General features: G+C 42.7%; 1 protein-coding gene across 1 annotated transcript; it reads left to right on the top strand.

The window, feature by feature from the left end:
• The first annotated feature begins 11,656 nt into the window (after positions 1–11,656).
• On the top strand, positions 11,657–20,657 carry chrna4b (cholinergic receptor, nicotinic, alpha 4b). The gene is made up of 5 exons (XM_029719724.1): positions 11,657–11,803; positions 14,429–14,473; positions 14,796–14,905; positions 16,362–17,859; positions 20,532–20,657. Exons 2-5 carry the CDS (start codon positions 14,444–14,446, stop codon positions 20,655–20,657), a joined length of 1,764 nt encoding a protein of 587 aa, XP_029575584.1. The 5' UTR covers positions 11,657–11,803; positions 14,429–14,443.
• The last annotated feature ends 1,171 nt before the right edge of the window (positions 20,658–21,828 follow it).

Genomic DNA, 21,828 nt, shown 5'->3' with positions numbered 1-21,828 from the left:
GACGTCCACAGGTGGGGGTTGTGCTTACAGCCCAACACCGTGCAGGACGTTTGGCATTTGCCAGAGAACACCAAGATTGGCAAATTCGCCACTGGCGCACTGTGCTCTTCACAGATGAAAGCAGGTTCACCCTGAGCACATGTGACAGTCTGGAGACGCAGTGGAGAACGTTCTACTGCCTGCAACATCCTCCAGCATGACCGGTTTGGCGGTGGGTCAGTCATGGTGTGGGGTGGCATTTCTTTGGGGGGCCGCACAGCCCTCCATGTGCTCGCCAGAGGTAGCCTGCCATTAGGTACCGAGATGAGATTCTCAGACCCCTTGTGAGACCATATGCTGGTGCGGTTGGCCCTGGGTTCCTCCTAATGCAAGACAATGCTAGACCTCATGTAGCTGGAGTGTGTCAGCAGTTCCTGCAAGAGGAAGGCATTGATGCTATGGACTGGCCCGCCCGTTCCCCAGACCTGAATCCAATTGAGCACATCTGGGACATCATGTCTCGCTCCATCCACCAACGCAACGTTGCACCACAGACTGTCCAGGAGTTGGCGGATGCTTTAGTCCAGGTCTGGGAGGAGATCCCTCAGGAGACCATCCGCCACCTCATCAGGAGCATGCCCAGGCATTGTAGGGAGGTCATACAGGCACGTGGAGGCCACACATACTACTGAGCCTCATTTTTACTTGTTTTAAGGACATTACATCAAAGTTGGATCAGCCTGTAGTGTGGTTTTCCACTTTAATTTTGAGTGTGACTCCAAATCCAGACCTCCATGGGTTGATAAATTGGATTTCCATTGATTATTTTTGTGTGATTTTGTTGTCAGCACATTCAACTATGTAAATAAAAAAGTATTTAATAAGATTATTTCATTCATTCAGATCTAGGATGTGTTATTTTAGTGTTCCCTTTATTTTTTTGAGCAGTGTATAATTCGTTGAATCATGCGTGACTCCATCATTTGTAACAAGTTTCCCCCCAAAAAATTGGTAGCATTTCTATATTGAAGATTGAAAAAGAATTTGGTACATTTTTCTCAATATTCCATCCAGTTTGCTTTATTTTTATAATATATTACACTGGATCTTTCTTGAATAAGTTCCTCCTTTTCTTTTTGTTTTTCCTCTAACTTATTCTGTGCCTCTATGGTACAGTTTTTATTGCTATCTAACTGTACTGTTAGTCCTTCAATTTCCTTTGTTAATATTGACTCTTTTGATCTAAATTGCTTTTTTTTATAGATGAGTACTGAATTGCATGCCCTCTAAAGGCACATTTAAAAATGTCCCGTACAATAAGGGGATCTGCTGTACCTATGTTATGTCTGAAAAAATCAGTTATAAATTATTCTGTCCTAGTTATAAACAATTTATCATCTTATAGGCTTTGATTAAATTTCCAATATCCTCACCCACGTGGAAATTCTGTAAGAGTAATATATATGCCAATTATGTGATGATCCGACCGCATTCTTTCCCCTATCAACACTTTTTTAACTTTCGGTGCCAGAGAGAATGGCATAAGAAAGTAATCAAGACGACTAGCTTGATTAAGCCTCCGCCATGTATATCTCACAAGGTCAGGGTATTTAAGTCTCCATATATCCACTAATTCCAATATATCCATGACATTCATGATTTCCTTATGTGCCTGAGGGTGATAGTTTGTAGTGTGATTTCCATTCCGGCCCATAGAGGTATTTAAGACCGTATTAAAATCTCCCACCATAATAAAGAGTCTAGTGTTTCTTGTAGAGTTGATAAATTCTTATATATATTTTCAAAGAAAATCCTCAGTCCTTAATGATTACAAGCATACTCATAACATGAAGCAGCCACCACTATGCTTGACAATATGGATAGTGGTACTCTGTAATGCGTTGTATTGAATTTGCCCCAAACATAACACTTTGTATTAAGGACAAAAGGTGAATTGCTTTGCCACCTTTTTTTGCATTATTACTTTAGTCCCTTGTTGCAAACAAGATGAATGTTTTGGAATATTTGTATTCTGTACAGACTTCCTTCTTTTCACTCTTTCAAATGGGTTAGTATTGTGGAGTAACTAGAATGTTGTTGATCCATCCTCAGTTTTCTCCTATCACAGCCATTAAACTCTATAACTGTTTTAAAGTCAACATTGGCCTCGTGGTGAAATCCCTAAGTGGTTTCCATCTTCTCCAGCAACTGAGTTAGAAAGGACGCCTGTATCTTTGTAGTGACTGGGTGTATTGAAACAGTACATCATCCAAAGTGTAATGTCCTGGGAAATGTTCTTGTTACTTACAACCTCATGCTAATCACATTAGCCTACGTTAGCTCAACCGTCCCGTGGAAGGGACACCAATCCCGAAGACGTTTTAATGGTCCTGATAAAATAAATTATTTCTGTTGATCAATGACACTGACTGATCAACACACTAAGCTGGATTCAATAGGTATCGCTGAAGTATTGCTGAAGATCCGTTGAAAAATGTACAGACTTATTTAAAAGTGGTCTCCAAGAAACTTCCGCATGCAAATAGCCTCTGTACTGTGTGTGTGTGTGTCAAGCATTTCAGGATAGTGGTGATTTAAGATTAGTTTTGCCTTTCATATCACAGTGAGATCAGCACTCCTACTCTAAATTGCTTGATAGGCATACATGTAATATATAGTGTTGTGAAACTATTATGTCTTTTGTGGACAATGCATTATTTAATTTAATTATATCTCTTCATATTGATATCCTCTGTCGTCAGTGATATTGATCTCGCATATTAGTTGTAATAAGTTGTCAGTGAAACTTATTGGACGGGCAGTAGGCCTATAGCATCTTGTCTTCAAACTACTGTAGTCAATGTCTCAATGTGGTCTCAATTCAATGTTTAATCCATTTATCTCCCAGATTGTGATTTACAAAAAGGCATTTCTGGTGCACAGACAACGTATGAATTCTCCTCACTCTAAGACAATGGATATTGGATTACATTCTCCACTGGCTTATGTGGAAAACAATCACATTTAAATGTATGTATTTTATTATCAACATATACAGAAAGTTTACATTTTCCTGGTTCAGTCATTGACTTTTGTCAAGGTGGTTGTATTCCGTGTAGTCAACAGATCGCACACACCATGCAGATGCCCTGTCCTGGCACCTTTTAACCACCCGTCTTCAACCACCTCTTGGGCTGGTACAGGTGTGTTTGGGGTTGGCATCGAAGCATGTCAATATTTCCCTTTGCCCAAGAGTTTGAAATTGGCTTCAGACTGAGGGAGCTAGTTCAACTTAGTGTGACCATGGTTTAGCTAGCTAATCTTGTAGTAAATGTGATATACGGTTGCAGAACCAATGGCATCATGTGGTTGAAATCTTAAAGGGATGGAGTGTAATCTAATTATACCTGAATACCTATGCATATTCTAGTCTAAAGCAAGAAAACAAATTATCTTTTAAAGGAGCAATCCACTTCCCAGGAATCAAAGCGGATCTTTGACTGCTGGTCTTATCTCGTGTTTATACGTGTGTGGCGTGAGCATATGTTTTATGTGGATGTGCGCACCTGTGTGTGTGATGTGGTAAAGTGTGTGAAGAACACAGATGGTCTGTGACGCGCTCACGCAAAACATACGGTACCAGTCAAAAGTTTGGACACTCCTACTCATTCCAGGGTTTTCCTTAATTTTAACAATTTTCTACATTGTAGAATAATAGTGATGGCATCTAAACTATGAAATAACACATATGGAGTCATGTAGTAACCAAATAAGTGTTAAACAAAACAAATATATTTTATATTTGAGATTCTTCAAAGTAGCCACCATTTGCCTTGATGACAGCTTTGCACACTCTTGGCATTCTCTCAACCAGCTTCATGAGGTAGTCACCTGGAATGCATTTCAGTGAACAGTTGTGCCTTGTTAAAGTTAATTTGTGGAGTTTCTTTCCTTCTTAATGTGTTAATGTGCCAATCAGTTGTGTTGTGACAAGGTAGGGGTGGTATTGAGAAGATAGCCCTATTTGGTAAAAGTCCATTATGGCAAGAACAGCTCAACTAAGCAAAGAGAAACGAAAGTCCATCATTACTTTAAGACACAAAGGTTAGTCAAATGTCAAGTGCAGTCACAAAAAACATCAAGTGCTATGATGAAACTGGCTTTCATGAGGACCGCCACAGGAAAGGAAGACCCAGAGTTACCTCTGCTGCAGATTACAAGTTCCCAGAGTTACCAGCCTCAGAAATTGCAGCCCAAATAAATGCTTCGCAGAGTTCAAGTTACAGACACATCTCAACATCAACTGTTCAGAGGAGACTGTGGGAATCAGGCCTTCATGGTCAAATTTCTGCAAATAAACCACTACTAAAGTACACCAATAAGAAGAAGAGACTTGCTTGGGCCAAAAAACACAAGCAATATACATTAGATCGGTGGAAATCTGTCCTTTAGTCTTATGAGTCCAAATTGGAGATTTTTGGTTCCAAACGCTGTGTCTTTGTGAGATGCAGAGTAGGTGAATGGAGGATCTTCACATGTGTGATTCCCACCATGTAGCATGGAGGAGGAGATGTGATGGTGTGGGGGTGCTTTGCAGCCTTCTGCAGCGATACGCCCTCCCATCTGGTTTGCGCTTAATGGGACTATCATTTCTTTTTCAACAGGACAATGACCCAAAACACACCTCTGGCCTGTGTAAGGGCTATTTAACCAAGGAGAGTGATGGAGTGCTGCATCAGATGACCTGGCCTCCACAATCACCCAACCTCAACCTAATTGAGATGGTTTGGGATGAGTTGGACCCCAGAGTGAAAGAAAAACCTTCAGTCCTTCAAGACTGTTGGAAAAGCATTCCTCATGAAGCTGGTTGAGAGAATGCCAAGGAGAAATCTAAAATATATTTTGTTTAAAACTTTTTTGGTAACTACATGATTCCAAATGTGTTATTTCATAGTTATGATGTCTTCACTGTTATTCTATAATGTAGAAAAAATCTTGAATTAGTAGGTGTGTCCAAACTTTTGACTGGTACTGTAGCTCTCTGAGTGCAACTACGTGGCTACACACACACACACGCACGCACGCACGCACGCGCACACACACGCGCACGCACGCGCACGCACGCGCACGCACGCACGCACACGCACACGCACACACGCGCACACACGCACACATGCACACACACGCACACACACACCCTCATATCAAGGGAGCTCTGTGTGTTTTGATCTATACCTTGAGATGCTTCAGGGGTTTTGGGGCCCATCAATAATGGAACTATTTTGGTAGCGAGGGATTCCCTCGCGACTACTGACAGTTATTTGATTAACATGAAATATATAAATGTAAAATCTATAGCCCTCTTTCTCATCATCATTGTTTTTCTCTTTAGATACACCTGATCTACAGTTTAGATCATTGTTAGTCTGGTGGGTTGTTTCAATGCTGCTCTGGAATAGATGGTGCTGTTCTACTGTGGATACTCTACAATGGAGGAATCTTGAATATCCTAACTTCTCCTTCGCTATAGCCAGGCTCATACTATCTAGCATGTTCTTATTACCTGTTGTGAACACCACCCCCCCACCCCCCGTGTCACACCACCTCGGCACTTCCTTCGCTCTATTATTAAGGAGGCCAGTGCCAAAAGTGAATCCCACCCCTCATTTTTCTCCTCACCAGGTTTAATGAAACAGCTTCTTTTTTTCTTTCCTTTTTCTCCACCTCCCACCCCCCAGCAACAAGCCAAAAGCACAGATGATCTGCCTCATCATTGAAGGTGGACTGTGTACGTGTGCGTGTCGGCGTGTTTGTTTGTGTCAACAACACCCAACCTTAATTGGTCTTCATGTACTTCCTGTCTTTCCCTCAAAATACGTCCTGAATTCATCCGCTGAAGTAATTCGTTATCGAGTCTGAGCAAACAGTCACCGATCAAGTATTTTCTCTCGCCAACACAGATGAACAGAATGGACAGAACGCTCACCCCACACATCTGCCCTGTGTTTGCTGTGTAGCGAAAGAAGGAGAGGAATCTATCTATTCATCTGTCAAGTCCGTGTTAGTCATCACTTGCTGGAGAGAGTGTCTTTGATTTGAAAAATCAATACATATATTGTGGAGGCTTCTCTCTGTGGGTACTCTGTGCCTTGAAAAGGAACTCAGCATCCGAGTAAATGCCTCTTCTTAGTCATCATGCCACTCCTATTTCCTAACTACACTGTTCAATAGTTTTCAATGCAGGGTTTTCGCTGAAGCGGACCTTGTAAGGTAAATGGATAACGCTTGATTGAAGCTTCTTTTAAAACCATTTTCTTCTGTCTGAGCACCCTTTTCAGCTATTCAATGTCGATACCAAGTCTTTTTTTATCATCCTTGCAATGCAAGGTGAGTACATCAAAAAGTGAAAAGCTGTATGGTTCATGCTCAGCTCTTGACTATGAAAGGCCTCATATATATATATATATATATATGCCCATCTTTGCCAATGAGCTGAAACTACAGTATGCCAGCATATGGAATGTGTAGAATGGAGTGATAGGGGAGCATTTGGTACAAAAAATATTAGGCTTTATCTGTCTAAGGGGGGAGTTGAGGTGCTGCATAGAGACAGCTAGGGCTAGAGGGGGGACTATGTCAAGTGAGAAAGAGGGAGGAAGGAAAGGGGGAGGAAGATGAAGATATATCATTCAGGATGAAAGGTAAGACAGGATAAAGAGGATATAGTATTTCTGGAGGTGAAAACAAACGGATGGACTGTGGACAGAATTTGGACGTTGGAACTCAAGGGTAACATGCTGACTACACCAGACACGCGAGTGCGTGCACCATCGTCCACATGTTTATTTTGTCTATCCCACCAGACGCCACCATGACACACAGGTTAAAAAAACTAAATCAACTGAGAGAGTGTGAGTGTGAGCAGAGAGGGAAAGAGAGTGTGAGCAGAGAGAGAGAGGAGAGAAAGGAGAGCGAGGAGAGAGAGATATTAGAGGTGGCGGGGAGGAGGAGGATAGAGAGAGAGGTAATGAAAGAGAGAGTGGGGAGCCACACTTGGCTTGAGGATTCCATGGGGTCGAGGAGAGACTTTGAGATGGTGAGTTAAGGGACAGAACAGAAGGGCTTGTGGTCATTCATATTCATGTATACTAGCCAGCTGGTCACTGAGAGGAGAAACATGCAGATGGAGAAGCGGTACGTCCTTCACGAAGACTCCAAGACTGATTTGAGCTCTACTCTGTCTCCAACCAAAGACTGTAGGAGATCTTAACCATCTATCTACTACCTTTCTGTTTTGTTGGCGACTTGACAGGGTTGGACAAGCCATCCCACATCCAGCTGGTAGAACATTTATGCAAGTTGATTAAAGGGGATTTGACACCCTTTGAAAAGACCGAAGCCCACCAAATATAGGAGAGAGTTGACTACTGGAAACTGCACATTAGCGTATGCACTATGAATCTTTCCAGGTGCTTACGCTTGCTGAGCGCACTTTTCTTCGTGCATCCTTCTCAAGGTAAAGTCTTGTGAAATTCGACCTTTAATTGATGTTGTCTCTGTGAGTTTCAGTTTATAGGCTGATCACTGACATGCTTGTTGGACTTGACTTTACTGTTTCCTATAGATGATAAATTGTTTAGATTATGTCATGATAAAACATGAATCGTATGTTACAGATGTGTATACTTGTAATGTGATCCATAACAAATGTCATATCAAATATTCTCAAACATATAAACCCCACACAATATCAGTTGTTTATCACAATGATTTGCAATGACAAATTTTCATTATGGATCATGTTGATTTTAAGCCTGCTTTTGAGAGACGGATTCCCTGTTGTGCTTGTTGTTTGGACTCAGTTGTTGTGAGGGAGTTGGAATATGGTGTGCATCACAGTAGGTTGATGACACCGTCTAATTGGGGAGGATGGGCTTGTGGTAACGGCTGGTTTCCATGTGTTTGATACCATTCCACTTGCTCCGTTCCAGACATTATTATGAGCCGCCGTCCTCTCAGCAGCCTCCTGTGCTGTGCATACACTATTGACTAATGAAAACAAATTCATCATAAGGAGGACAGATTTAGGTACACTGAATATTCATGCAAGCCAAAGGAAACCACTTCTTTTATATGTGTCCCTGGACAGCACAAATGTATTTTACAGGAGAGACCCATACCAGTCTTTACCAGTCACATTCAGATATACAGTAGCTTTTCATCTAGTTGTGTCAGTTAAAATAAGTCATTGTTTTACAGTAAACAGATTTCATTCACAATTACACAGTGAGGATGATGATAATCGTTTAAGAGAAATTATAAACTGGGTGGTTCAAGCCCTGAATGCTGATTGGCTGATAGCCGTGGTATATCAGACCGTATACCACAGGTTTGACAAAACATTTATTTTTACTGCTCTAATTATGTTGGTAACCAGTTTATTATAGCAATAAGGCACCTCGGGGGTTTGTGATATATGGCCAATATACCAAGGCTAAGGGATGTTCTTATGACCTTGTTGTTTAAATGTTGTCTTTGCCAGTAAGGAGTGGCTAAGAAATGGATAGAGACCATTGTAAAGAACAGTCTATCAAGAGCCAAAATAAGACTGATACAGACACCTACCCTCAGTGTTGAAAATAAACTTGTATCTATTGAGAAGCCATGCAGGATGCATATCTCTTGTTTTGTCTGCGACAAAGCTTGTAAGTCAAAATCCAACAATAGGGACAAACATACCTGTCCCTCCCAGCAGTTATTGGAACGAAAGGTTTCCCTGACGCGTCTCAAGGTTGTCCGGTGTCTGGACATGTCAAGCAGATCCAGGTGTAAACGGAGAGAAGAAAAAACAAGTATATCCCTTTAATACGTTATTGATCCTGAGCCTTTAAAAATAGAAGAGGATGCCAGATTTCAGGCAACTGAAGGACAGCCCATCAGCTTTGATTGAGTGGAGATGAGGACCTGAGTGTAAGGGCAGCATGCTAAGATGCACTGTGTCACCGACTCACCATTGTTAATGTTCACACTTAGGTATCTTTGCAGAAGTCTGTTATATTTGGCAATTAACATCCTATAGGGCTGTGTATGTACAGTACTCAATACATGTGCAATGGCATAGAAATAATGAATAAATAAAAGACTGGGCTTAAACATCCCCCAGACTTTGCTCTCACTCCTCTCCTAATTGTTCTCAGGCATCGTTAGGTCATCCTCCCTGCTATGTGAGCCGATTCTAAAAAGGAGGGATGTAATTGAGTTCACTCATCTGAGCCGAATGGGAGGGAAAGAGAGGGGGAGGGACGGAGAAAGAGAGAGTTAGGGGAAAGAGAGAGGGGGGAAAGAGAGAGGGGAAGAGATAGTGAGAGAGAGCGGCTGAGACGAGAGAGCGCGAGAGAGAGGAGAGAGAGAGAGAGGGGAAGAAAGAAAAGAGAGAGGGAGAGAGGGGAAGAAAGAAAAGAGAGAGGGAGAGAGGGGAAGAAAGAAAAGAGAGAGAGAAAGCGAGGGATGAGAGGAGTTTCGCCTGATCGCGCCATCAGCATGTATAAGCGTGAGAGAAACAATGTACTCCAACTGCCTTCAGCCTTCATTCCTCTTTTTGATCCTCTTCTGCTTCCTTCTCTCTCTCGATCTGATACTGTCTTATGTTACCATATGCCAACACTCAGCAGAGGTCCCCCCCTTTCAGATTACACCTCCTATCCAAATGCAAAGAGCTGTTTTTACGATGGCTGTCTGCCTGAGAGAAACTCATTATAAGATATGAGCTTTTGGTGGGGGGAGGGGTGGGGTCTACAGTTTGTATGCAGTGTTGCATATGTGTGACCTCTCAATTTCTGCGTCTAATAGATCTCTCTTTTTAGATGACACACATGATTGTACTCTGAGTTTAAATGTCGGGGAGTTAAAGGTCCAATGCAAAAGTATGTGTAAAGGTTAAAAGAATCCAAGAATCTAAAAAGGAGAATAGACATGGGAATGAGCTCTCCAGAAGGAGTTTCTGATGGGAATGAGCTCTCCAGAAGGAGTTAATGATGGGAATGAGCTCTCCAGAAGGAGTTAATGATGGGAATGAGCTCTCCAGAAGGAGTTTCTGATGGGAATGAGCTCTCCAGAAGGAGTTTCTGATGGGAATGAGCTCTCCAGAAGGAGTTTCTGATGGGAATGAGCTCTCCAGAAGGAGTTTCTGATGGGAATGAGCTCTCCAGAAGGAGTTTCTGATGGGAATGAGCTCTCCAGAAGGAGTTAATGATAGGAATGAGCTCTCCAGAAGGAGTTAATGATGGGAATGAGCTCTCCAGAAGGAGTTTCTGATAGGAATGAGCTCTCCAGAAGGAGTTCATGATAGGAATGAGCTCTCCAGAAGGAGTTAATGATAGGAATGAGCTCCCCAGAAGGAGTTAATGATGGGAATGAGCTCTCCAGAAGGAGTTTCTGATTGGAATGAGCTCTCCAGAAGGAGTTAATGATTGGAATGAGCTCTCCAGAAGGAGTTTCTGATGGGAATGAGCTCTCCAGAAGGAGTTAATGATGGGAATGAGCTCTCCAGAAGGAGTTTCAGATTGGAATGAGCTCTCCAGAAGGAGTTAATGATTGGAATGAGCTCTCCAGAAGGAGTTTCTGATGGGAATGAGCTCTCCAGAAGGAGTTAAATGATGGGAATGAGCTCTCCAGAAGGAGTTAATGATGGGAATGAGCTCTCCAGAAGGAGTTAATGATGGGAATGAGCTCTCCAGAAGGAGTTTCTGATGGGAATGAGCTCTCCAGAAGGAGTTTCTGATTGGAATGAGCTCTCCAGAAGGAGTTAATGATGGGAATGAGCTCTCCAGAAGGAGTTTCTGATGGGAATGAGCTCCCCAGAAGGAGTTTCTGATGGGAATGAGCTCTCCAGAAGGAGTTAATGATGGGAATGAGCTCTCCAGAAGGAGTTAATGATGGGAATGAGCTCTCCAGAAGGAGTTAACGATAGGAATGAGCTCTCCAGAAGGAGTTTCTGATGGGAATGAGCTCTCCAGAAGGAGTTAATGATGGGAATGAGCTCCCCAGAAGGAGTTTCTGATTGGAATGAGCTCTCCAGAAGGAGTTAATGATGGGAATGAGCTCTCCAGAAGGAGTTTCTGATGGGAATGAGCTCCCCAGAAGGAGTTTCTGATGGGAATGAGCTCTCCAGAAGGAGTTAATGATGGGAATGAGCTCTCCAGAAGGAGTTAATGATGGGAATGAGCTCTCCAGAAGGAGTTAACGATAGGAATGTCAAATCAAAGTAGCAATATAGTTGGTAGGTACTAGCCAAGCATCAGGAGTAAGATACTAGATGATTGTTGTCTGACTTGTATGAAAAGACAACGATTTACTTCCTGATTGCACATGGGTATATGTTTTTCATTACATAATATTAATACCCTGAAACAAAAATACCAATAGAAAAGTGACGACAGTAGGTTATTGAGTTAATGATAAAGAATACGTATTTCACAGAGGGTCAGCCTAAGCATTCACTTGTCCACTGTATGTAGCCCAAGTAAGCAGTGGCCTAAGATCTATTTTCAAACACTCATTTGATACTGTACCAAAATGCAGTAACTTGTTGTTCTCCAAAGCTGTGTGTGGAACTAGACTCCCTGACTATTGTCTTTCTTCCTCCCCCCCAGTGTGTCCTCTTGGTGGACCCCGGGTCCATGCTTTCCATGCTGCCCATGCCGCTGAGGAGAGGCTTCTCAAGAACCTGTTTGCCCACTACAACAAGCTGTCCCGGCCTGTGGCCAACACCTCAGACGTGGTGCTGGTCCACTTTGGCCTCTCCATCGCCCAGCTTATCGACGTGGTTAGCAAACTCAAACGACTCCTATAGTTATTCACATAATTTTGTTGTGATTGACAGATGCACTGGGGTGAAGTCTTTAACTTAAACTTCAGTCAAATTTCCACGTGTCAAAAGGAAACTAGTGATTTAGGTAGAAGTTAGGATTCACTGTGCTTGGCCACACTGTAGTGCAATATAATTGTTTTAAACATGACTTGATCTGTTTTAGTCTTATTGATAGGCTGAAACATGGTTGAAGACTGGTTGTGAAACCATATGAGTCTATAGCCATGTGTCAGGGGCAAGACCTATGCCAGGACCCTTCATTTCAAGAATTTTAAAGCGCTTGTCCCCCCCCCCCTAGAAACTATGAGAAAGTTATTGACTCCAGAGACTGTAATAAACCTATACAGCGAGTTGGATTTTAAAAGGCAAATACAATCATTGGTCTTCACAGCCTTTAACTCATTAATTAAAAGCTTTAGATTAAACTTGTGTACCATGTTTCCTAAGGGGATGGTCCTCACAATGTTGACACACAATTAAAAGGCTTACTCTCTCCACTTGCCTGCTTTGCTGCCTCTAAAGAGTAATTTCTGGCTAGAATTACCGGCCAAAGACTTGTGAGCAGAGAACACAGGCAGATTTTTTTTCCAAAAGGAATGTTACATTGTGTTGTATTCACACATTTGTCTAATGTTTATTTTGTAACTTAGTCATGAAGCATATGGCTTTCTTGGGACAAATAGGACATAGGCGTTTAGGGACCAAAAAGCTGATCATTAGAAATTCAACAAGCACTTGTGGGTAGCATGTTGTTTGAGTTTTCAAAATGCTTTACAGGACTGTATTATCATACATGATTCACCACTATGCATACTTTAACCCAAATGTTCATCTTGGAACATCTTGAAAATAATTTTGAGAGGAGGGAAAGGGATACCTTGTCAGTTGCACAACTGAATGCATTCAACCGAAATGTGTCTTCCGCATTTAAAGGTTCAATATGCAGAAATCGCTCCACTATTTCCTGGTTGCAAAAATTCTAATAGTTTGCCTAATTTCAGTTTATCATTGTACCATCTAAACCGCTGTGAAATATATTTTCAATAACCCACAATATTGTGTTTTCAGCTCATTTGAAGCCGATGTACAAAACCTAGTAAAAGACACAAAAAATAAACGTAAGAATGGCAAGAATTGAAATAGCGCACATAGAACTGATCTACCTCTTCTTAGACTTGCTTTCAATGAAAATAACAGATCTATAATGCAGATTTCAATATGAATTTGGTCGGGACTCCCACTAAATGACATATTGCAGTTTTAACACAAAGAGAGGTGCGGGGGGCTGCTTTAATCAAGGTCCACATCATTGACTCCCAGGGAGCAGTTGTTGTGAGGGCAGAACAGCAGATTTTTCCACCTTTTGGTTACTGTCCCAACGCTCTAACTGCTAGGCTACCTCCCACACCAAAGTTAACATTAATAGGTAATTTGAGGCAAAGCAGTGCAATCTCCCTAAATATTTGTGTGACCTTATGTCTCTATAGAGTAAGAATGTTTTGTGAAGAAAAAAAATTATATATATATATATCTTTTTTTTTTCTTCCAAAAACACATATATATATATGGAGCAGATTTTCATCAAGGATCTCTCTGTACTTTGCTTCGTTCATCATTGGCTCGATCCTGACTAATCCCTGCCGCTGAAAAACATCACCACAGCATGATGCTGCCACCACCATGCTTCACCGTAGGGATGGTGCCAGGTTTCTCATGGTCTGAGAGAATCTTGTTTCTCATGGTCTGAGAGACTTTAGGTGCCTTTTGGCAAACTGAAACTGGGCTGTTATGTGCCTTTTACTGAGGAGTGCTGCAGAGAGAGTTGTCCTTCTGGAAGGTTCTCCCATCTCCACAGAGGAACTCTAGAGCTCTGTCAGAGTGACCATAGGGTTTTGGTCACCTCCCTGATGAAGGCCCTTCTCCCCCGATTGCTCAGTTTGGCTGGGCGGCCAGCTCTTGGAAGAGTCTTGGTGGTTCCAAACTTCTTCCATTGAAGAATGATGTAGGCCACTGTGTTCTTGGGGACCTTCAATGCTGCAGACATTTTTTGGTACCCTTCCCCAGATCTGTGCCTCGACACAATCCTGTCTTGGAGCTCTACGGACAATTCCTTCATGGCTTGGTTTTTGCTCTGACACGCACTGTCGACTGTGGGACTTTATATAGACAGGTGTGTGCCTTTACAAATCATGTCCAATAAATTAAATTTACCACAGGTGGACTCCAATCAAGTTGTAGAAACATCTCAAGGATGATCAATGGAAACAGGATGCACCTGAGCTCAATTTCGAGTCTAATAGCAAAGGGTCTGATTACTAATGTAAATGGGAATTTTTGTTTTTAATTCATAATAAATGTGCAACATTTCTAAAAACCTGTTTATGCTTTGTCATTATGGGGTATTGTGTGTAGATTGCTGAGGATTTATTTTTACTTAATCCATTTTAGAATAAGGCTGTAATGTAACAACATTTGGAAAAGTCAAGGGGTCTGAATACCTTCCGAAGGCACACTATATTTATATTTATTTACATTTTTATGGTACACCCTTCAACTCCATCCTTCTTTTTGTGCAAACAGGACGAGAAGAACCAGATGATGACGACCAACGTCTGGGTGAAACAAGTACGTTCGAATCAAATGCAGAGCTCCATTGTATATTAACTGGGCCATAGAATTAAATAGAACACAAATAGAATAGAATATAATAGATCTCTATGAACTATAATTAAAAAATAATTATAATTAGGTGGGTGCTTATCTAAGTGTGTATTATATGCATGTGTGAAATGAAAATGTATTTTTTACATATCCCAACACACCCTCGGAGAGTGCGGTCACGGCAAGAGCAATTGCCATGATTGTATTTCACATTTACCTTTGACATATATTCTTTGTAATGTAACGTGCCTACATGAATATAACATTTCATCTTTATTCCCCGCAGGAGTGGAATGATTATAAACTCCGCTGGAACCCAGAGGAGTATGAGAATGTCACCTCCATCCGCATCCCCTCGGAAATCATTTGGAGGCCTGATATTGTGCTTTATAACAAGTAAAGTACTTGTTTTTAGGCAATCCTTCACTTCAAACAAGTTGCCTAAGGTGTACCGAAACTAACAGTGTAATAGTTTGACAGCTGGACAGCAACTCGTTATGAAAGACTTCAATATTGACTGATGCATATTCCGATTTTCGATTCCAAATTCCGACTCCGAATTCCAATTTTCCTTTTTCGCTTGGTCTGTCCCTCAGTTCCACTCTGGGGAATCCCCATTGGGACCTGCATGAGTCAGCTTCCCCATCTCAAGGGTCATTCCAATAGTGAACATATGGGGTGTATTTAGTAGTTATGCCCTTAGCCCCTCGCTTTTGCCCCCTCAAGTGTTCTCCAGAGTAGACTGATTGTCACCGTTCGTCACCGTTATAGAGTGGAACTGAATGCGTGGACTGAACGAAAAAGGAAAACCAGAACCGGCTTATGTATTATTGTCTTATATAGACCGCTGTTTTGATGAGTAACGATTGCGGTCGGGGAAATCCCTTCACAACAAATGGGATGAGTATTAGAACAGCTGGAAATATGTTTAAGCATCGAGCCAAATCTTTCGTCCTATGTCATTACTTAATTTGGCTAAAATAGATCTGAGAGAGGTCAGTCAAAATGAGCCTGGTCGTAAACAAAACGTATTTGATTTATTACATTGCACAATGCAATACACTAGGAGGGGAATAGAGGACAAAATGTGATTGGATGTGCTTTGGGAGGTCAAAGACAACATGTATCCTTTTGACTGATACCCATTGTTGGACACATTTTACATTCTGTAAAAGGGCAGTAAATTGATAAGGATAGCTAGATTGGGTTTCTAACCTGCAGCTGGGTTTTCATAACCGGGCTGGTGGCTAGGTGAACCATACAGACATTTGAGAATGATTGGATATCACAAAGAAACATCATCACCTTTCGCAGTTCATTGCATCCAGACTTTTAGTTTCATGAAATCAATAAATTAACATGTGTGGTCTAATGTGAAAATAGTCCAAGCAAACATGGAAGCATGAGTTCAAAGCTCAGTCAATTATTAGTAGTACACAAATTACATTTACTGTTGGCAGCAGGCAGGGAAAATGCATTTGGGAATATTGCAAACTCAGTTCATGAGTACATGCATTTTGTAGTTTTGTTCCTCAAAAATGGTGTTTGTTGGTGTGTTCCTTATTGTACCTGAACATGCAGTCAGTGATAATATAGTGTTGTATTGTGTAAAATTGTTCATGAATAACACTGGGTTTGGATCTGTTAAATTCTTCACAAATGATTTAGTGCTAATTTAAGTCTGGAAACCAATGCTGACTTAAGAAATGCACGCAAAGTAAAAAAAAATGTAAATGGTCCATATAGTATTTGTAGACTAAATCCTTAAAGTAACTGTCATATTTCCAATGATGATATTGCATGAATAACACATTCAAGGGGTTGCTACTTCTCTAATGTATTTCCTCTGTAGCGCTGATGGTGACTTCGCGGTGACCCACCTGACCAAGGCCCACCTGTTCTACGACGGACGCATCAAGTGGATGCCGCCGGCCATCTACAAGTCCTCCTGCAGCATTGATGTCACCTTCTTCCCCTTCGACCAGCAGAACTGCAAGATGAAGTTTGGCTCGTGGACTTACGACCGTGCCAAGATCGACTTAATCAGCATTGCCAGTGACGTGGACCAGATGGACTACTGGGAGAGCGGCGAGTGGGTGATCATCAACGCAGTGGGCAAGTACAACACCAAGAAGTACGAGTGCTGCACCGAGATCTACCCCGACATCACCTATTACTTCATCATCCGCAGGCTGCCGCTCTTCTACACCATCAACCTGATTATACCATGTCTGTTGATCTCCTGTCTGACTGTCTTGGTCTTCTATCTGCCCTCCCAGTGTGGCGAGAAGATCACCCTGTGTATCTCTGTGTTGCTGTCTCTCACCGTCTTCCTCTTGCTCATTACCGAGATCATCCCGTCCACCTCGCTGGTCATCCCGCTCATCGGCGAGTACCTCCTCTTCACAATGATCTTCGTCACCCTCTCGATCATCATCACCGTCTTTGTGCTCAACGTGCACCACCGCTCGCCGCGCACCCACGGCATGCCGCACTGGGTGCGCCGGGTCTTCCTGGACCTGGTGCCTCGTGTGCTTTTCATGAAGCGTCCACCAGCCACCGCCAAGCAGAACTGCCGGAAGCTGATTGAGATGATGCACCGGACCAGCTCCTCGACAGCAGTCAGTCAATCGCAGTCTTTCTGGGCCGGGGTGGAAACAGGGCTAGGACAGCTAGGACAGCTGGGACACACACTGCCTGCCACCCCCTCTGACAGCTCCAACATCCTGGCCCTTTCCCCTTCACCATCTCCCTCTCCTACCCAGGGCCTGCCCTTGGAAGAGCACCCTCTCAAGGCCCCCCAGCTCTTCTGCCGCTCCCCTTCCAGCCAGTACTCCATCCTCCTGGAGGAGCCTGGCAAGCTTGGGAACACCGCCTCCTCTTTGTCCTGCTCAACCCACTCCTCCACTCCGTCCTCCTCTCCCCCGTCTCTGCCGCTGGGTCCCCTGGGTCCAGTCCACTCTCTTCCCCGGGACGAGCCACGAATACTGTCCCCCAACGGGCGGAGCCACAGTGTAGAGCACGTGTTTGACCACCAGAGGGAGCCTAACTGGGAGCCCCCCCAAAGGGTCGGGCACCGCTGCCGCTCCCACAGCTTCCAGTACTGCTGCCTGCACGAGGAAGGGGGTGGGGTTGCTGGTGGTGGCAAGGGCCGAGAGGCTGTAGGTGAAGGAAGGCTAAAGAGACAGGTCCTGCTAGACCAAATAGCTAGAGCCTCCTCCACAGAGCCCACCGTTGATCTAGTGATCCGGGAAACCATGGTCCCCAGAATATCCCCGTCGATGAGAAGGGCCATTGAGGGTGTGCAGTACATCGCTGACCACCTCAGGGCAGAGGACGCCGACTTCTCAGTGAGTTTGTTGACATTACCTTTTCTGTCAGAGTTCCTTAATTTCCTTATGAACCATAAATGGTTTTAATAACATTCTCTCAATGTTGAAAGTACCGTTGTCTTCTATGAAGATCTTGTTGCAAGGTTACCCTATGACTTGATATACTGCAGGGGTCTCCAACAGGTCGATCGCAAGCTACTAGTACTGTAGCTTGCAGCCCACATATGAGTAGCTCGCCAAACAATTCTGAAAATACATGCAATTGTCACGCTTTCCATTGCAAACTGTCATAAACAAATCTCACAAGTTTCAGACACTGCAAGCTCCCAGCTACTATCAAATCAACAAAACATTGACATTCTCCTACCCCTGGTTTGCCACTATTGGCTTAAAAAGCCAAACCTAACACATTATCAGCCAATACATTTTCAGCAATATTGTGGTGCGTGCATTTGTCTTTCACTACGTGTGTAGCCAGTTGATTTGATAACCGCCTTGTGGGTTGACAGACATACTTTCCACAAAACTGTCTCAATTAAATGTTAACTGCAAAGTACACTTACCTGGCAGAAGTATTTCATGAGTAAGTACATCATTTGTATCTATTATTTGTTATTTGCAAACTTTGCCATGAAATGAGCAGCAGCAGTACAGAATCATTGCTAGACCGGCACATTCCTCACAAGCTTGATCAACCAATCAAATGTATTTATGAAGCCTTTCTTACATCAGCTGATATTACAAAATGCTGTACGGAAACCCAGCCTAAAACCAGCAGGGTCAAATAATAATAATCACAGTGTTTGTCGAGGGTGCAACAGGTCAGCACCTCAGGTGTAAATGTCAGTTGGCTTTTCATAGCCGATCATTCAGAGTATCTCTACTGCTCCTGCTGTCTCTAGAGAGTTGAAAACAGCAGGTCTGGGACAGGTAGCACGTCCAGTGAACAGGTCAGGGTTCCATAGCCGCAGGCAGAACAGTTGAAACTGGAGCAGCAGCACGACCAGGTGGGCTGGGGACAGCAAGTAGTCATCAGGCCAGGTAGTCCCGAGGCATGGTCCTAGGGCTCAGGTCCTCCAAGAGAGAGAAAGAGAGAAAAGAAAGAAAGAGAGAGAGAAAAAGAGAAAAAGAGAAAAAGAGAGAGAGAATTAGAGGGAGCATACTTAAATTCACACAGGACACCGGATAAGACAGGAGAAATAACAGACTGACCCTAGCCCCCCGACACATAAACTACTGCAGCGTAAATACTGGAGGCTGAGACAGGAGGGGTCGGGAGACACTGTGGCCCCGTTCGACGATACTCCTGGACAGGGCCAAACAGGCAGGATATAACCCCACCCACTTTGCCAAAGCACAGCCCCCACACCACTAGAGGGATATCTTCAACCACCAACTTACCATCCTGAGACAAGGCCGAGTATAGCCCACGAAGATCTCCACCACGGCACAACCCAAGGGGGGCGCCAATCCGGACAGGAATATCACGTCACTCAACCCACTCAAGTGACGCACCCTTCCTAGGGACGGCATGGAAGAGCACCAGTAAGCCAGTGACTCAGCCCCTGTAATAGGGTTAGATGCACAATTTAAGGGAAATTACACTCAAAAATCTATTTGTTAGTTTTCCCAAAAAATTGTCTTATGTGATTTAAGCATTGACAAGGACTCAGAACATCCAATTTTGTTGTTTCTCAAGGAACAATTGTAATTTTGAGAGTAAAAATAATAATAATTAAAACGTAATTTGTGAAAATATAAAACAGATTTTATGGGGCCCCCCTTAGAGTTGTTTATTAACCACTATTTTACCAGATATATTGACATAGTGGACTACTTTATCTTGTACACTAAAGACCCGGGGAAGAGTTGCAGGGGAGAGGAGAAGAATGTACCTATTTGAAAGCTAGCAAAAAACAAGTAGCTCGCCACACGTTTCATTTTTTAAAAGTAATGCTAGAAAAGGTTGGAGACCCCTGACATACTGTATATTGTAGTCATGATCCACATGAAAAGTCTTTAGGTAAAAGTAAGGTTTAGCTCTGGGGTATTCAGAAAAAATGGCATTTGAGACTTTTCTCACTACCTTGCCAAATCCATTCCTTCATATTTAATGGATGGCCGCTCCCCTAAATCTGTCAATACAAGCCTTTCCAGGTGTCCTTGAGACAAAGTTCCTGTGTTTTCTTTTGAAGCACAACAGGGTCGTGGTATTGCGAGCAGAAAACCAATAGGCAGGAAATCACTTTGATGTCCTTGGTAAAGATATATCGATAGATGAGAGTCATAGGCAAACAGGTGTGACACAGACAAGCTTTGATTAGCAATCGAGGATTGTTTCTACTGTGAAGAGAAGCTGCTGAATAAACAAGCCAGGGCAATTCCAAGGCAAAGATTGTTGGTCTCTGCAAAAGATAGTAGCACAATGTAGCTGAAGTATATGGCCAGGAGCTCTAGCCAGTGTATACTTCTCTTTGAAACAAATAAGGCTTTACAATGTTGTCCTGAATATTTCATAAGCAAGCTGGGAATGACTGACATTGAAGGGATAGCTTCCCCTTGTAATGAAAAAAATCATCAATTCGCGAGAAATCAATCAAGGGCAGAAATTGACAGCCTGTAAAGTGTATGTGCGGTGTGGTGTGGATATTCGAAATGACCATCTCATCTCTTTTCTTCTTCTCTATCAGGTAAAGGAGGACTGGAAGTATGTGGCCATGGTCATTGACAGGATATTTCTCTGGATGTTTGTACTAGTGTGTATACTGGGAACACTGGGACTCTTCCTTCCTCCTTGGCTGGCTGGAATGATCTAGAAACCTAGATTCCAGACACAATGAAACCGTGTGGAAGTCCGATTCTGAGAGAGATTAACAAGAGACACGGAGTTACAATGCAAAGTTACCTGTGAGTCTCTCTAGGCCAATGTATTTCTAGGTTTTCTAATAGTGGTTGATTTGTATTTTATGCCTTTTTTGTTACTTTTTAGATTGAACGTGTAAGCCACTGTCTTTATTTGTGGTTGCCATTGTGTACAGGTTATCATGAGGTTATTCAATGAGACATGGGGGGTTGTCTTTCATTGATTCCACAGAGCATATGAATTCTTTATGAGGCCAAAAGGCTGACAGTGAAAACATCCTTCAAAATTTCAATTTGACATTGAGCTGCGTAGCCCAAGTCCTCACCAATGTATAACGAATTACTGTAAGGATGGGCTGGCCTACGCACACACATACACACACACACACACACAAACACATATACACCTTAGTGTCAGAGGTGACACGGAAGGTTTCTGATTCATTAGCTTGAAATGCTGAAACTTGAATTAATCCGTTTCAATTAAATGGAGGGTAATGTAAAAAAACAAACAGGAATTTGTGGTTCATCAGGAAAAATCATATCCTATCACAGTTTGTTTATCTGATATTTAATTTTGCCTGATGACATAAACTATATATACAATAGTATGTGGACACCCTTTCAAATTAGTAGATTTGGCTATTTCAGCCACTCCAGTTGCTGACAGGTGTATACAATTGAGCACACGGCCATACAATCTCCATAGACAAACATTGGCAGTAGAATGGCCTTACTGAAGAGCTCAGTGACTTTCAACGTGGCATCATCATAGGATGCCATCTTTCCAACAAGTCAATTCGTCAAATTTCTGCCCTGCTAGAGCTGCCCCGGTCAACTGTAAGTGCTGTTATTATGAAGTGGAAACATGCTGAAGCACATAAATATCATCTGTCCTCAGTTGCATTACTCACTACCGAGTTCCAAACTGCCTCTGGAAGCAATGGGATCTTCATGAAATGGGTTTCCATGGCCGAGCAGCCTCAGTCAAGCCTAAGATCACCATGCGCAATGCCAAGCGTTGGCTGGAGTGGTGTGTCGTGACTTTACTTTCATTAATCTGATGACTGTTATTTATCTAATCAACTAACTATGTTTAATTGTTACCCTATTAAATTAATCATG

Source organism: Salmo trutta, chromosome 28 (assembly GCF_901001165.1).
Source record: "Salmo trutta chromosome 28, fSalTru1.1, whole genome shotgun sequence".
Classification (NCBI taxonomy): domain Eukaryota; kingdom Metazoa; phylum Chordata; class Actinopteri; order Salmoniformes; family Salmonidae; genus Salmo; species Salmo trutta.
This window is presented reverse-complemented; position numbering and strand designations above follow the sequence as displayed.

Bases quoted from the DNA above. Each gene is read 5' to 3' on its own strand.
- chrna4b (XM_029719724.1), top strand. From the start codon at position 14,444: ATGATGACGACCAACGTCTGGGTGAAACAA. The intron at 14,474-14,795 runs GTACGTTCGAAT...TATTCCCCGCAG, and splicing joins CCAACGTCTGGGTGAAACAA to GAGTGGAATGATTATAAACT. The intron at 14,906-16,361 runs GTAAAGTACTTG...TTTCCTCTGTAG, and splicing joins GATATTGTGCTTTATAACAA to CGCTGATGGTGACTTCGCGG.